Source organism: Lithobates pipiens, unplaced genomic scaffold, assembly GCF_037356315.1.
Source record: "Lithobates pipiens isolate NorthernLeopardFrog02 unplaced genomic scaffold, aLitPip1_a1.2 Scaffold_8, whole genome shotgun sequence".
Taxonomy (NCBI): Eukaryota; Metazoa; Chordata; class Amphibia; order Anura; family Ranidae; genus Lithobates; species Lithobates pipiens.
The window spans coordinates 293,987,749-294,002,731 of NW_027507903.1; the positions used below are offsets into that span (position 1 = coordinate 293,987,749).

A 14,983-nucleotide genomic window follows, 5' to 3' on the forward strand; every position below is an offset into this window, starting at 1 on the left:
AGAAAGGGGGAAGAGAGTGAGGAAAGAGGGGTCAGGACAGTAAAGAGCGTAGGGATCAAAAGATATACATTCCACCCTGATCACACAGGTGTATTGGTAGAGTCCTCTGTGGCCCATGAGATAAACTCTGAGGAATATCGAAACATCGACCATGAGGTCCAGGTCTTAGAGAATTGTTCCTCCCTACCCGTTTCCTGCGACAACATTCTTTCCAAAGTTTTAATTCGGTCCACTTCAATTGCCCAATCCCCCAGGGAAGGCATGCTCGTTGACTTCCAATGTCTGGGCAACACCGTTCTAGCAGCCGCCAAAAAGTGACGCAGAACGTCTTTCTTGACTGACTTAAGCGGTCCCGGGAGCAGAGATAGCAGAGCCATCTCAGGAGAGGGTGCGATTATTTAGTTTTTTAGTTTTACTTACCCCCCCCCCCCCCCAAAAGATTTCAGTTTGTTTTTCAATTGAGTCTTATAGTTTATAGGTCACATTAAAGGTGTAAACATTTCTGAAATGATTTATCTTTGTCTCATGTTTTTACATCACAGAAACCTGACATTTTAATAGGGGGTGTGTAGACATTTTATATCCACTGTATATGGTAAGCCTTAGATTAGGACCTCATATAAGTATTTAGGTGGTTGAGTTTTTGCACTAGCATCCACATGTTATGATCATTGGGTTTTTGCATTAAAAACCACTTCCGGAACTGCTCACGCCGATATACATTGGCACTTTGAAGAGGGATATTGCTGTAATGGCAGCAGCTAGCTATCATAACCCTGCTATCCTCTTCTTCAGTGAGCGGTCTGGGTTTCAGATAAAAGTGGTCTCTACGGCAGATTCGAAAAAGTGTATTTTTTTCCCAAAAAGGTGCACTTAAAAGACCGCTGCGCAAATACGGTATGACAGAAAGTATTGCGACCGTCATTTCTAGGGTGTTAGAAAAAAATATAATGTTTGGGAGTTCTAAGTAATTTTCTAGCAAAAAAAGTTTTCAACTTGTAAACACCAAATCTCAGAAAGAAGCTCGGTTCTTAAGTGGTTAAGCTGGCATATTAGATTTCACAATATTCTTATAGTGCATCTTCATGCTTATTTGTATCTTGAGGGTCCTTCTTAGTATCTGTGATGTTGGCTTCCTTCTGCAGGTCATGATCATAAGTATATCTAAACCTAAAACGTTTTTTATTTGGATTTTATATATATATATATATATATATATATATATATATATATATATATATATGGATTTCTGCACAAATTGGTCATAAAATGTGATCTGATCTTCATCTAAGTCACAACAATAGTCAATCACAGTCTGCTTAAACTAATAACACACAAAGAATTAAATGTTACCATGTTTTTATTGAACACACCATGTAAACATTCAAGTGCAGGTGGAAAAAGTATGTGAACCCCATAGACTAACGAGATATCCAAGAGCTAATTGGAGTGAGGTATCAGCCAACTGGAGTCCAATCAATGAGATGAGATTGGAGGTGTTGGTTACAGCTGCCCTGCCCTATAAAAAACACACATGAGTTCTGGGTTTTCTTTTCACAAGAGGCATTGCCTGATGTGAATGATGCCTCCCACAAAAGAGCTCTCAGAAGACCTACGATTAAGAATTGTTGACTTGCATAAAGCTGGAAAGGGTTATAAAAGTATCTCCAAAAGCCTTGCTGTTCATCAGTCCACGGTAAGACAAATTGTCTATGAATGTAGAAAGTTCAGCACTGCTGCTACTCTCCCTAGGAGTGGGCATCCTGTAAAGATGACTGCAAGAGCACAGCGCAGACTACTCAATGAGGTGAAGAAGAATCCTAGAGCATCAGCTAAAGACTTACAAAACTCTCTGACATATGCTAACATCCCTGTTAGCGAATCTATAAAACGTAAAACACTAAACAAGAATGGATTTCATGGGAGGATACCACAGAGGAAGCCATTGCTGTCCAAAAAATAATTCTGCACGTTTACAGTTTGCACAAGAGCACCTGGATGTTCCACAGCAGTACTGGCAAAATATTCTGTGGACAGATTAAACCAAAGTTGAGTTGTTTGGAAGAAACACACAACACTATGTGTGGAGAAAAAGAGGCACAGCACATCCACATCAAAACCTCATCCCAACTGTGAAGTATGGTGGGGGGGCATCATGGTTTGGGGCTGCTTTGCTGCATCAGGGCCTAGGCGGATTGCTATCATCAAAGGAAAAATGAATTCCCAAGTTTATCAAGACATTTTGCAGGAGAACTTAAGGCCATCTGTCCACTAGCTGAAGCTCAACAGAAGATGGGTGTTGCAACAGGACAACAACCCAAACCATAGAAGTAAATCGACAACAGAATGGCTTAAACAGAAGAAAATACACCTTCTGGAGTGGCCCAGTCAGAGTCCTGACCTCAACCCGATTGAGATACTGTTGCATGACCTCAAAAAAGCATTTCACACCAGACATCCCAAGAATATTGCTGAACTTAAACAGTTCTGTAAAGAGGAATGGTCAAGATTTACTCCTGACCATTGTGCACGTATGATCTGCAACTACAGGAAACATTTGGTTGAAGTTATTGCTGCCAAAAGAGGTTCAATCAGTTATTAAATCCAAGGGTTCACATACTTTTTTCCACCAGCACTGTGATGTTTACACGGTGTGTTTGATAAAAACATGGTAACATTTAATGCTTTGTGTGTTATTAGTTTAAGCAAACTGTGATTGTCTATTGTTGTGACTTAGATGAAGATCAGATCACATTTTATGACCAATTTGTGCAGAAATCCATATCTTTCCAAAAGGGTTCACATACTTTTCTTTGCAATTGTATTTAGATAGACTATATACTGATTAAAACCCTTGTTTAATCTTTTTATCTGTGTCCTGCTGGGGGGATTTTTTTCATTTTTTATTTTGAGGCACAAGAAGAAGTGGCAGAAGATTTCTCCAAAGGAAAGAAAACCCTCTCTTAGGCATTTGTCACAAAAAAGTGTCCTTGTTGGAAGATTTCCCGTCTATTCCTGTTCCAATTACAACTTTTAGATTTTCTCGTACCTTCAGTCCAAGTGACAATGGTGATTAGAACAAATAAGAGAGGGGGAATCTGTGAATCTCCCTAGTAGAAAAACAGACAGCAATAACAACCTTCCATAAAGGACTAAGGGAGGAAGAATAGCCCACAGCAGCTACATAGAAATAAACTCATAACTAATCCCAAAACTGATTGGTGGATTACTGCACTCAGGATCCTATTTGAGCACAACCTTATGTAATACAGTATACTGTATCTAGACATTAACTATAAACCTTTCTGTGGTTATACACAATTCTGTTAGTGTCCACTGACATTTATTGTATCTTTATAGGTTTGCCAGTCATGGAGGTGAGGATTGAGATTTCAAGGCAACAGGTGGAGAAGATCTTTGGACTGGAGGAATACTGGTGTCATTGTGTGGCCTGGAGCTCTTCTGGTACATCAAAAAGTCAGAAGGCATTTATTCGCATTGCATGTAAGAAGTCCCTCCTTTCAATTCATCCTATCGGGTTCATGTAAGAGTATATTGTTCTGGTTAGAATTACTTGTCATAGCAGTTTTCCCTGTATTCACTATTTTACCTGTGTACATTAGTCCTACTTCTCCAAACCACTTTTTATAACAGAAGTTCACGTTATAATTTTAGCATAAGTGTCTGTTTGTGTCCTCCCTATGTTCTCTTTGCCGTGTATTTCTGATGTAACTTTCCAGTTTTGCTGGTTGCAGTTGGTGATTTTTACAAAAGGGAATGATACAAAATGGTATGTATTCCTGATGCCTTCTGGCACCAAATTCTCTGTGACACTGCGCGTGCAAAAGTTGTATTTAGCTTAATGGCTGATACACAAGAGCTCTAGGCTAAATACAGGCTTCACATTGTGCTGTGTCACATTAAAATAAACACAATCTGCAACTTCTGCTTGTGTTGACAAGGTGATTAGCATTCTTTTCTTTTGGTTTTCAGGACCTTGGAAATTCTTCTTTATGCTGCATCTATATTTGCATATCTTTTGTGAGGATTAAAATCAAGGCTAATAACACATGATCTAGGGCTGGGCAGATGTACATAGTCATTGTTGAGTATGCAGGAAGGTGTCATCCTGATTTTGAAACATTAAAATATGAGAGGTTTGCTAGTGTAGGACTCCGGCATCATGATTCATATGTAGCCAGACTATCAACACACAACATGATGCTTCATATTAATTTGTATAGTATTCACAATTTATTAATAAAACTGCATATACTGCAACATATAAAGTATTTAAGATTTAGAAATAAAGTCCTTAAAAAGATAAAGGCAATTAGAGAACCAGATTCAGTCCTACAATAAGATTGAAGGAAAACTTGATCAGCTATCAACTTTATAATGTCAAAAAGGCCAAAAGTTGACCCAAATTTTCAAATATCACAGCGGATCCCTCTAGATTTTCATATATCCTCATAGAATTTGGTACAGTGAAATTTCACTATGGAGTGGCTAGACATTTTCCTGCATTATTACATTATTATTATTCCATTAAAAATTTCTAAAAAGTCTACTAGCACACAGTCAATCAACAGCTTGTTCCAGGGACTTCACATTGTGACCGTCATGCTTATGTTATACTTATAAATATATTACAGCTACCTTTGAAGGCAAAGTACTAAGGTTTCTGGAACACATAGTCAGTTTAAAGAATAATGCAATGACAATCTAATCCAGGAGATTGAAACAAATTAACATAGGGGTTGATTTGCTAAAGACGCATAGACTGTACACTTTGCAAAGTGCATTTGCACTCTGAGAGAGCAGTTGCTCCAAAAATTAGTAAATTAACAAAAGCTCTACTGACTTCCATCACCCAATCATGTGCAAGCAAAAAAATCATTTTTTCTTTTTATCTTCCTTGCACGTGATTGGGTACTTTTTTGCAAAGTGAAGCTTTACCTCATTTACTAAGCTCTGGAGCGACTGCACTTGCAGAGTGCAACTGCACTTTGCAAAGTGCATAGTCTTTTTGCCTTTAGTAAATCAACCCCATGGCGTTAGCTCCTTTCCCTCCTGACACATCTGGCTTTGCTTGGGCTGCCCCAGCTCTGAGCACTATAGCAGCTGTCTGTGCTGCTTGCACTGTAAGTCAGACACATAGGCCAAGCCACATGCTGCTCCAGTGTCAATATAAAATCTGATATTCCCTTATGTTCCAGTTATAGTGTTTGTGGTGTTTTCCTTTTCCGATAGAATGATCGCTGCTTTAATAATACATTTACTGGAGCAATAGATATGTTGCAACTATATCAGTTTGTGTCATTCCATTTATGTTTTACAAGGCGGTTTTTATGTATTCGCATGAGTTAGATGTTACCCAACTACAATGCCTTCCCAAACTGTGTTTGCGCTGTGTGTAAATTAAATTGCAAATCACTGTATAGCATATTAATAATGTATATGCATTAGCATGAAATGTTACTGATGAAATTGTAGCAATGCGCACAATGATAAATTATAGTGTTATACACACTAGAGAATAACCGGTATTACAGGTTGTGTGTGCATAAAAAAAACTCTGCATTGTATTGCGCACTTTGCAATATTTATGAGGAAACGTCTTACCCATGTGAAGAAAGAAAGAACCAGCATAGCTTCTGGGCTGATTATTCTACCTCTACTCATGTTCATATTGTTGACATGCCCTTTAATCCTCTTCTGTGGTATACACAGTTGTTAGCAGGTTTTGAAGCAGTGATCACAATCTCTGGATCTCAAACCCGCTCCCAGGCAGGTTTTCCTCACAGAATGTTGAATGGATCAATACTTTCCTACGTCCATTCTCTGACAATACCCTGAAAAGCTCAACAGCTGAGTGGCAACTCTGAAAATCCCCAACACACAGCCATTTTTCACATATTAAAGTGTTTACTACTAGCAATTCTGTGCTAGATGTAATTAAAGTATTGCAAGAAAAACTGCTAAGGTGTCAAAGTTGCGAGGGATTAGCATTTTACAATAATTTCTAAATTCAAATGCATTTTAATACATACAAAAAGCAATAAAAGGATCTCTAAAAATAACAATCAAATACTGGGCAAAAAGGCAAATTTCTGTTAATTATATGAATATATTATTCAAAATTGAAAGGGATAAAGAGAAAGTAAGGGAAGGGACGGTATAGAAGGTAAGAATGCCAGAGGAGCATTGCTATTCTTATAGGGAAGACAGAAAGTGAGACATAGGGGATAAGAGAAGAGGTATAGGTATAGGGGACTGTTGGTCAATATACCAATACACCCTGTAAAAATTATGTTCATGATCACTAATAGTAAATGTATTGATGCCAAAATGTACTGTTCACTAGGACTCTATATATACATATTTCACCCAAGATTCATAAAACCTTCATGCAGGATGTACATAATTTAGTAATCAGATTTGATTAGGAATTTGTATGAATCCTGGTTGAAAGTTGTATGAATCTTGGGTGAAAATATTTTAGAAATAGACCCCCCAGAGTTAGCCACTAGTTATACAAAACATTCCAGTCTAATGTACATATATTTATGCTAAAAAAGGGATATTTGAAAAGGGAAGATGGACAAAAGAGATTTGGTTCCAAAAGATGGACAACCACTACAAATGAGGAATAGTTGTGAGCGATGTACAATACTAAGCTATTAATATTAATATATAATACTAATAATACTATACTATTACAATCCTTTTCCACCTGAAAGCTATTGCTAGATTTCAGAATGTGATACATTTGATAACCCCTCCTACTCTTTAGCAATTAATCACAAACTGTAGAAAAAAATAGCTTGCTAGATGGAACACAACAACCCATGATAGTAGAAATAGGTGGACAATGTCGTTATTTGAGATTTTCAAGGGTTTTTTTTTTACTTCCAAAGCAGGACTGCTGCTATTTGTTCCAAAATCTGAAAACACTCATACAGCAAATATAGGTTTGGAACAGATATCCAGCAGAGGTAGAGATTCAGTAAATTGTAATGAATTTTAACATAAAAACTTAGATCTATACTCTATACTTATTAAAAAATAAATAAATGAAAAAGGAACAAACTTGATTCACCACTTGGTCTTTCTGCCATCACTCTTCTATTTTCTATAGGTGATTCTAGGTCATCCAGTAATGTAATTGAAGGTTTGCCAGTTTAGCAGAGCTTTAAGAGGGAAGTGGCTAGCTATAAAAATTAGCAGACACAACTTCTCTTTCGTGTACAAACTATAGAAGATTCTTAGCTGCGGGCAACTAATATTGATGATGCTCCCCAAGCCACCTGAGGTCTTTTTTTCAGGACATTATCAGCAAGTGTTCTGACAGCGATTTATGAAACGATCCAATTAAAAATATTTAAGTGCAAATTATCACACTATTATAACATCAATTATCAAAACGCTTAAAAGCAAATTAACGTGCACTAATGTCATTAACTGCTTAAAAAAAAATACATTAAGTCGGTCTTATGGGCTGCAGTAAGAGGAAATAAAAATTAGAAAAAAACTAGCTGTATAGGCCAGCAACACTAATAACTCGTTTATCTTTGGCTTTGTCATTGTATTACAAATTGCTTTAGAAATTGTATGCTTATCACAACCTTTTTTCATGAAAGGTCACTGTATCTACAATGCATTTAACATCAATAATGTTGAGTACTGACCAGTATATTTATTTAATTTTTAATAGCAGTACCACTTTGAATAAAAGAAAAATTGCCCTGTAAAGTTTTAGGCCCGGGAAATGTAATGCTTAAAGTGACCGAGGGTGATATTGAGGCCATTGTAAATCATATTTAATCCTGTGCAGTCCACTTGGCCTACATACTCTGTATTACAGAGGGAGTGGGAGTATACAGTATTCCCATGGGCTATTTCTCAGGTCACATAAAACTCAAATGAAGGAGAAGATGCAGGGATGCATCAGATGCATTCATTCTGTGCAGACTGCCATGAAGAATTAGTATGAATGTATCATTTTGCAAAATACTTAATTGTCCATTTTATTGGTCATTTAAATGTTAGCGTGATATGGTCATATACATTATGAATGTCTGACATATTTGCTGTGTATCTCAGTTTCTTGTAGCCAATTTAGCTGGCTGTATATGGCAATTCTCTGTGGCAAGGTCTTCCTGTCTTTATTCCACAATTGTTTTATGTGCACCCTAAGCTTGACTTACTGTAAGCTCTGCTAGATGTATGAAAAATGCTGCATTGGTGGTCTGGTCGATTGCCGTGGGAGGGAGGAAGAGGGGTGCTGTGGTGATGTGTCTCTTTCTGCTCTTTCTTCTGGCCTTCATGCACACAGGAGTAGCTGGCAGCGTATTATTCTGCCAAACTATGCCTTGATATAATGTTGTGACTTCATTACATGATGATCCTTATATAAATTTATTGGTGTTGAATTACTAAAGACAAATATGCTGCTCACTTTGCAAGGAAAGTTGCACAGTTTTTTCCCCAAAGCGTAGCGAATGTGGTGAAGTTCTGCTGATTTCTATCATCCAATCTTGTTCAAGCAAAAATGCTGTTTTTTTTATTATCTTCCTTGCATGTGATTGGATATTCTTTGCAAAGTGAACATTCACCACATCCACTAAGCTCTGGGGAAATATCCCTTGTAAAGCGCAACTTCCCTTGCAAAGTGAACAGCTTTTTTAGTAAACCCCATACTCTATATAAGGGTTTGGTGCATATTTGCCAACAACAGGTAAGCTGTAATGAGATGTCTGAGCCCCAGTGCCACAAGACAACTCCACATTTACTGATGCATGCATGGGGAACCATTGGAAGAACAACAAGCAGAATTTGCATAAGCATTTTTCAATACAACAAGTGTAAGTACCTTAGTTTAGCAGGCTTTGTTGAATGGCACATCTGCTCATAGTAAACACTGCTGGTAATGCAGGAGAGAAGACGAATGCCTCTTCATGATGCTACTGCTCCTTTACTGTCCAATAACCAGACTGGAGGTGTGTTCTGGACTGAGCAGTGCAATTGTTGCAATTGAGGTCAAAGTATCTGGCAATTCTCTAGGGTGTTGTCTTGGTCACAAAGCTGGCTAAAAAAGATGTCAAACCCACTGCCAATGAAAAGTTTCCAAGGACTGTGCATTTAGCTGTTTGCCTAAACCTTGGTTTGAAGAAATGGTCTCATTTGACATTGTGACTGTGCCGCCCTACACACATCCAACACTACTCGCATTTCCTGGTTGTTATCACCTTTTCCATCAGTGTGAGTGGAATGGTGGTGACTGGCCTGTGCAGGCACATCAACAGTGCTGGGTCACCAGTCCATCCCATCTAAAACATCATCACAGGCAGACATGGGCGGGTGAGTATAGAATTGATTTACTCAGTATTTTACCGAACAAAAACATCTGTAGTGGTGAGAGGAGGGGTAGGAGGGAGGGGTGGAAGGGATTTTATATTGTACACAGAGATGGGCATTAAAAAAAGACCCCCAATCACTAAGTAAGCTTATCATTGATCTGCCTGAACCATACAAAACCCATTACAACGGAATTACCATAAGCTTCTCGGCGTTCCTTAGTATGACTTTATATAACCCTTAAGAAAATGTTGTTATCTTGTCTTGAATAATCTACATACATTCCAACCTGCTTTTGGGTGGTATTGCCCAATTTGGTCACTTCTGTGGCCTATCAATTCTGTCACTTGGATGGCTAAGACCTAGAAAACCCTAGATACAAAACACGAGAAGATGACTAATTTAGCATGGTGCATTGTAACTGAACCTGAATAAAACACAGAATCTCCAAACAAATAGCCCAAGTCTCAAAAATACCCAACCCATCTGTATGAGCTACACTGAACATGTTTAGCTTCTATGAGTGTGGGTTTGGTCATTTTTAAAGCTGTGTTTTTACAGCGGCTGGGATAGAAATGGCAGGTCATTTCTACAATACACAAGCCAATCCGTACAGTATATACTTTAACCGACTGGCACATGGTGAATGTGCAGTAATTTCCATGTAGCTGTGTGTTTTTCTTGATTGTCTGCTTTTAAAGGACTGGCCAGCTAATTTGTTTTGCTGATGATTGATGACACACTTATTAACAATCTCATGCTACAAAGTTTCTCTGATGTGAAAGCGCATACTGAAGTTCTGCAGAAAGTGGCATCACATTCATCAAAAGAGCATTTCTAGTGGAGAGATTTCTACTTAACCCACGGGGAACTATTCTGAGCCGTGCCTGCAATAAGGACTAACATTAGAAACACAAGTGTCTCAGCCATAAAGAACAAATAAAAAACAAATTCAAATTCACAGTATTGAACAAAGATTAAGCAGCCTTGCAGTTTAAAAAAAAAACAACTAAAAGATTCTCACTGCTCTTTTATTTTTGATGGATAGTTGACTGGAATAAAAATGGTCTTATCTGTTGTGGATATCAGAAATACTGCTTTTCTTAATGACAGTAGGTTATAGGTCATTTGCAAGGTGCAGACATATTTCTTTAAAGTTTGACCTGCTTCCCTTTCCATTGGCTTCGGTTGTTGACATTTCTCAAACATTTCTCAGCCACGTATGTTAAAAAAATTAAATAAAGTCTTCTAAAATTGAGTTAGTAATGTGAAATAATTTAATAAGGTTTATAAATTAGGCAGTGCTTGCTTGAGTTATACTTATCTGGAATGTATAGTGGAGCAGCTATTCAGATAGAAGGGTACCAGTCATATATAAAGCTATAAAGATGGCACTGGAAGTTAAGGGCCCTGGTTAGAAACCACCATCTTTGGTCATTAGGACATTTTATCAAGGGCAGTGTACAGTTTTGTTTTAAATCCTCATATTTGTTTGCCTCCTTTTCTTCAATACCCAATTCAAAAGCAATACTCTATTTGTTTGTTCTGTTTATGAGCAAATTGCAGTAAGCTACTGTGTCTTGTAAAGGACCAGTAGGAGGAACCACAGTGCTCAACAGAAGACATGATGTTCTACATCACCTGGAAGTGTTGGTTAGCAGTTGTTCCGAGAACTGTTTAACCACTTCAGCCCCGGACCATTTTGCTGGTCAAAGACCAGACCACTTTTTGCGATTCGGCACTGCGTCGTTTGTAACTGACAATTGGGCGGTCATGCGACGTGGCTCCCAAACAAAATTGACGTCCTTTTTTTCCCACAAATAGAGCTTTCTTTTGGTGGTATTTGATCACCCCTGCGGTTTTAATTTTTTGCGCTATAAACAAAAATAGAACGACAATTTTGAAAAAAAACGCATTATTTTTTTCTTTTTGTTATAATAAATATCCCCCAAAAATATATAAAAAAAACATTTTTTTCCCTTAGTTTAGGCCAATACGTATTCTTCTACATATTTTTGGTAAAAAAAATCGCAATAAGCGATTATTGAATGGTTTGCGCAAAAGTTATAGCGTTAACAAAATAGGGGATAGTTTTATGGCATTTTTATTAATCATTTTTTTTTACTATTAATGGCGGCGATCAGCGATTTTTATTGTGACTGTGACATTATGGCGGACACATCGAACATTTTTGACACATTTTTGGGACCATTGTCATTTATACAGCAATCAGTGCTATATACTTGCAGTGATTCCTGTGTAAATGACACTGGCAGTGAAGGGGTTAACCAGTGGGTGGCAGTGTAGGGGTTAAGTGTTCTTAGGGGTGTGTTACTAACTATGGGGGGCTGGGCTTTAATTTAGTAAACACTGATCTCTGCTCCAATCACATGGAGCAGAGATCAGCGTCACTAGTTGCTAGGCAGAACAGGGAGATGCTGTTTACAACGGCATTTCCTCGTTCAGCCGCCCTGTGAGACGATCGCGAGTATGCCCGCGGCGATCGAGTCTGCGGGACCCGCGACCGGACTCACAGGGTCCCGACCAGCAGAGATAATCAGAGTTACTTGGAGAGGTGAAACGCCATACATGGACAGACAGATCCAATCGAGAGACAAACATGATTGATGATTGCATGATCAAAAAAGGATATTTAAATCCAAGAAAATCACAATACAAAAACAATACGACATTATTTAGGCTGAAACGCGTTTACATCTGCTGTCTGTGTCTTTTTATGGAGAATCAATACATTTTGAAGATTTTAAAGCGCAAGCAAGAAGTCCATCTTTACTCATGATTGCTACTGCAGCTGTGCAACTGCCTCTCCGCAACCAGTTATCTCTAAACAATCTTCTAAACATATTGGGTAGTAGCACCCTACTTCTGCTTTAATGCTAATTCTTTTGATGCTTTATTGTAAATATGGCTGAGCCGAACATCCCCCGGTTCGGTTCGCACCAGAAAATGCCGAACAGGCAAAAAATTTGGCAGAACACACGAACGCTGTTAAAGTCTATGGGACGACATGAATAATCAAAAGTGCTAATTTTAAAGGCTTATATGAAAGTTATTGTCATAATAAGTTTGGGGACCTGGTTCCTGTCCCAGGGGACATGTATCAATGCAAACATTTTTTTTTTAAAACAGTCGTATTTTCGGGGGCAGTGATTGTTTTAATGCTTAAAGTGAAACAATAAAAATAAAATATTCCTTTAAATATTGTGACTGGGAGGTTTCTATAGAATAACTGTAAAGTGGCGCATTTTTCCCTTCTTTAGAACACTACCAAAGCAAAATGACATTTCTAAAGGAATAATTGTCTTTTAAAACTGATCACGGCTGTAATCAATTGCCGAGTCTCGGCAATATAGATAAAACTCATTGAAAAAAAGAGCATGGGATCTCCCCCCAGTCCATTACCCCGAAACCAAAATGTAAAAAAAAAATTGCGTTGGGTCCCCCTAAAATCTATACTAGGCCCTTCAGGTCTGATATGGAAATTAAGGGAAACCCTGCGCCAAATTAAAAAACGGGGTAGGGGTCCCCCCAAAATCCATACCAGACCCTTATCCAAACACGCAACCTGGCAGGCCGCAGGAAAAGAGTGGGGATGAGAGTGGCCCCTCCCTGAACCGTACCAGGTCACATGCCCTCAACATTGGGAGGGTGCTTTGGGGTAGCCCTCCAAAGCACCTTGTTCACATGTTGATGGGTACAAGGCCTCATCTCCACAACCCTTGCCCGTTGGTTGTGGGGTCTGTGGGTGGGAGGCTTATCGGAATCTGGAAGCCCCGTTTAACAAGGGGACTCCCAGATCCCGCCCCCCCCCATGTGAAATGGTAACGGGGTACAAAATATCCCTACTATTTCACAAAAAAGTGTCAAAATGTTAAAAATGACAAGACACAGCTTGGGGACAAGTCCTTTATTAAAAAAAAAAAAAAATGTCCACGATGTCCATTCATCTTCTTCTTCATGCCGAGATGGACCAAAAAAGAAGAAAAAAATCCACCACGATCTTCCTCTATCGGAGGCTCCCGCTGTGCGACGCTTCTTTGCAGATGACAGTTCTTATATAACTGAGGGCGGAGCCACTCGGTGATGTACCCGGGTGACCCCACCCCGTTTGACACCACGGGGACATTCCCACGGCTTCCCTGTGGCATTAGAGGGGGCAGGGTCACCCGTTTACATAAACGGGAGGCCCTGCCCCCCTCTGACACCACGAGGAAGCCATGGGAAAGTCCCCGTGGCGTCAGAGGGGGCGGGGTCACCGGGTACATCACCGGGTGGCCCCGTTCTCAGTTACATAAGAACTGTCAAAGGCGACGAAGCGTCAAACAGCAGGAGCCTCCCATGCAGGCGGATCGTGGAAGATTTTTTTTTCTTTTCCGGTCCGTTGGCAGAGCGATATAAGAAGTTGAATGGACATCGTGGGGCATTTTAATTTTTAAATTTTTTTAAAAAGGACTTGTCTCCAAGCTGTGTCTTGACGTTTTTAAAATTTTTATACTTTTTTTGTGAAATGGTAGGGGTACATTTGTACCCCGTTACCATTTCACACAGGGGGGCTGGGATCTGGGGGTCCCTTGTTAAAGGGGGCTTCCAGATTCCGATAAGCCCCCTGCCTGCAGACCCCCACAACCACTGGGCAAGGGTTGTGGGGATGAGGCCCTTGTCCCCATCAACATGGGGACAAGGTGCTCTGGGGGGCTACCCCAAAGCACCCTGCCCATGTTGAGGGCATGTGGCCTGGTATGGTTCAGGAGGGGGGGGCGTTCTTTCGCCTCCCTCTTTTCCTGCAGCCTGCCAGGTTGTGTGCTCAGATAAGGGTCTGATATGGATTTTGAAAGTGACCCCTACGCCATTTTTTAAAACATTTTGGAGCAGGGTTCCCCTTAATAATCATACCATACCCAAAGGGCTTGGTAATGGACTGGGTGGGATCTCATGCTCTTTTTTTCAATCAGTTTTATCTATATTGCCGAAATCCGACAATTCATTACAGCCGCGATCAGTTTTAAATGACAATTTGTCCTTTAGAAATTTAATTTTGCTGCGGTATTGTTCTAAACATGGGAAAAATGCGCCACTTTACAGGCATACTATAGACACCCCCCAGGCACAATATTTAAAGCAATATTTCATTTTTATTGCTTCACTTTAAGCATTGAAAAAATCCCTGCTCCCGAAAAAACTTCTGTTTTTAAAAAAAACATTTTTCATTGATACATGTCCCCTGGGGCAGGACCCGGGTCCCCAAACACTTTTTATGACAATAACTTGCATATAAGCCTTTAAAATCAGCACTTTTAATTTTTCATGTTAGTGTCCCATAGACTTTAACGGTGTTCCGGTGGCTTTTGAATTTTCCCCGAACACCGCATACAGTGTTCGCAGAACATCTGAACAACCAAGGTTCGGCCCGAACTTATGCTCCGAACCATTCACCCATCCCTAATTGTAAACTTAAACTTGGATTTTGTGTAGGGAGCTGTGGGATACTCCAGCAAATTTGTACAGTAACAAAAGAATAGTCTTCACTTTGTAAAAGCTTCTTGGTACAGCCCCCCTAGTAGCAGCTAAGGGAATGAGCAGCACTGAGACACTATAAGAAATG

The 14,983-nt window shown here is 39.4% G+C and overlaps 1 protein-coding gene across 2 annotated transcripts in view; it reads left to right on the forward strand.

Annotated features, from left to right (window-relative positions):
• UNC5A (unc-5 netrin receptor A) overlaps positions 1 to 14,983 on the forward strand; it is a 572,106-nt gene that overhangs the window by 338,694 nt on the left and 218,429 nt on the right. For both annotated transcript variants that reach the window (XM_077472471.1, XM_077472470.1), the window contains exon 3: positions 3,361 to 3,504. In XM_077472471.1, coding sequence (XP_077328597.1) covers positions 3,361 to 3,504 — 144 coding nt within the window. The remainder of the gene's footprint in view (positions 1 to 3,360; positions 3,505 to 14,983) is intronic.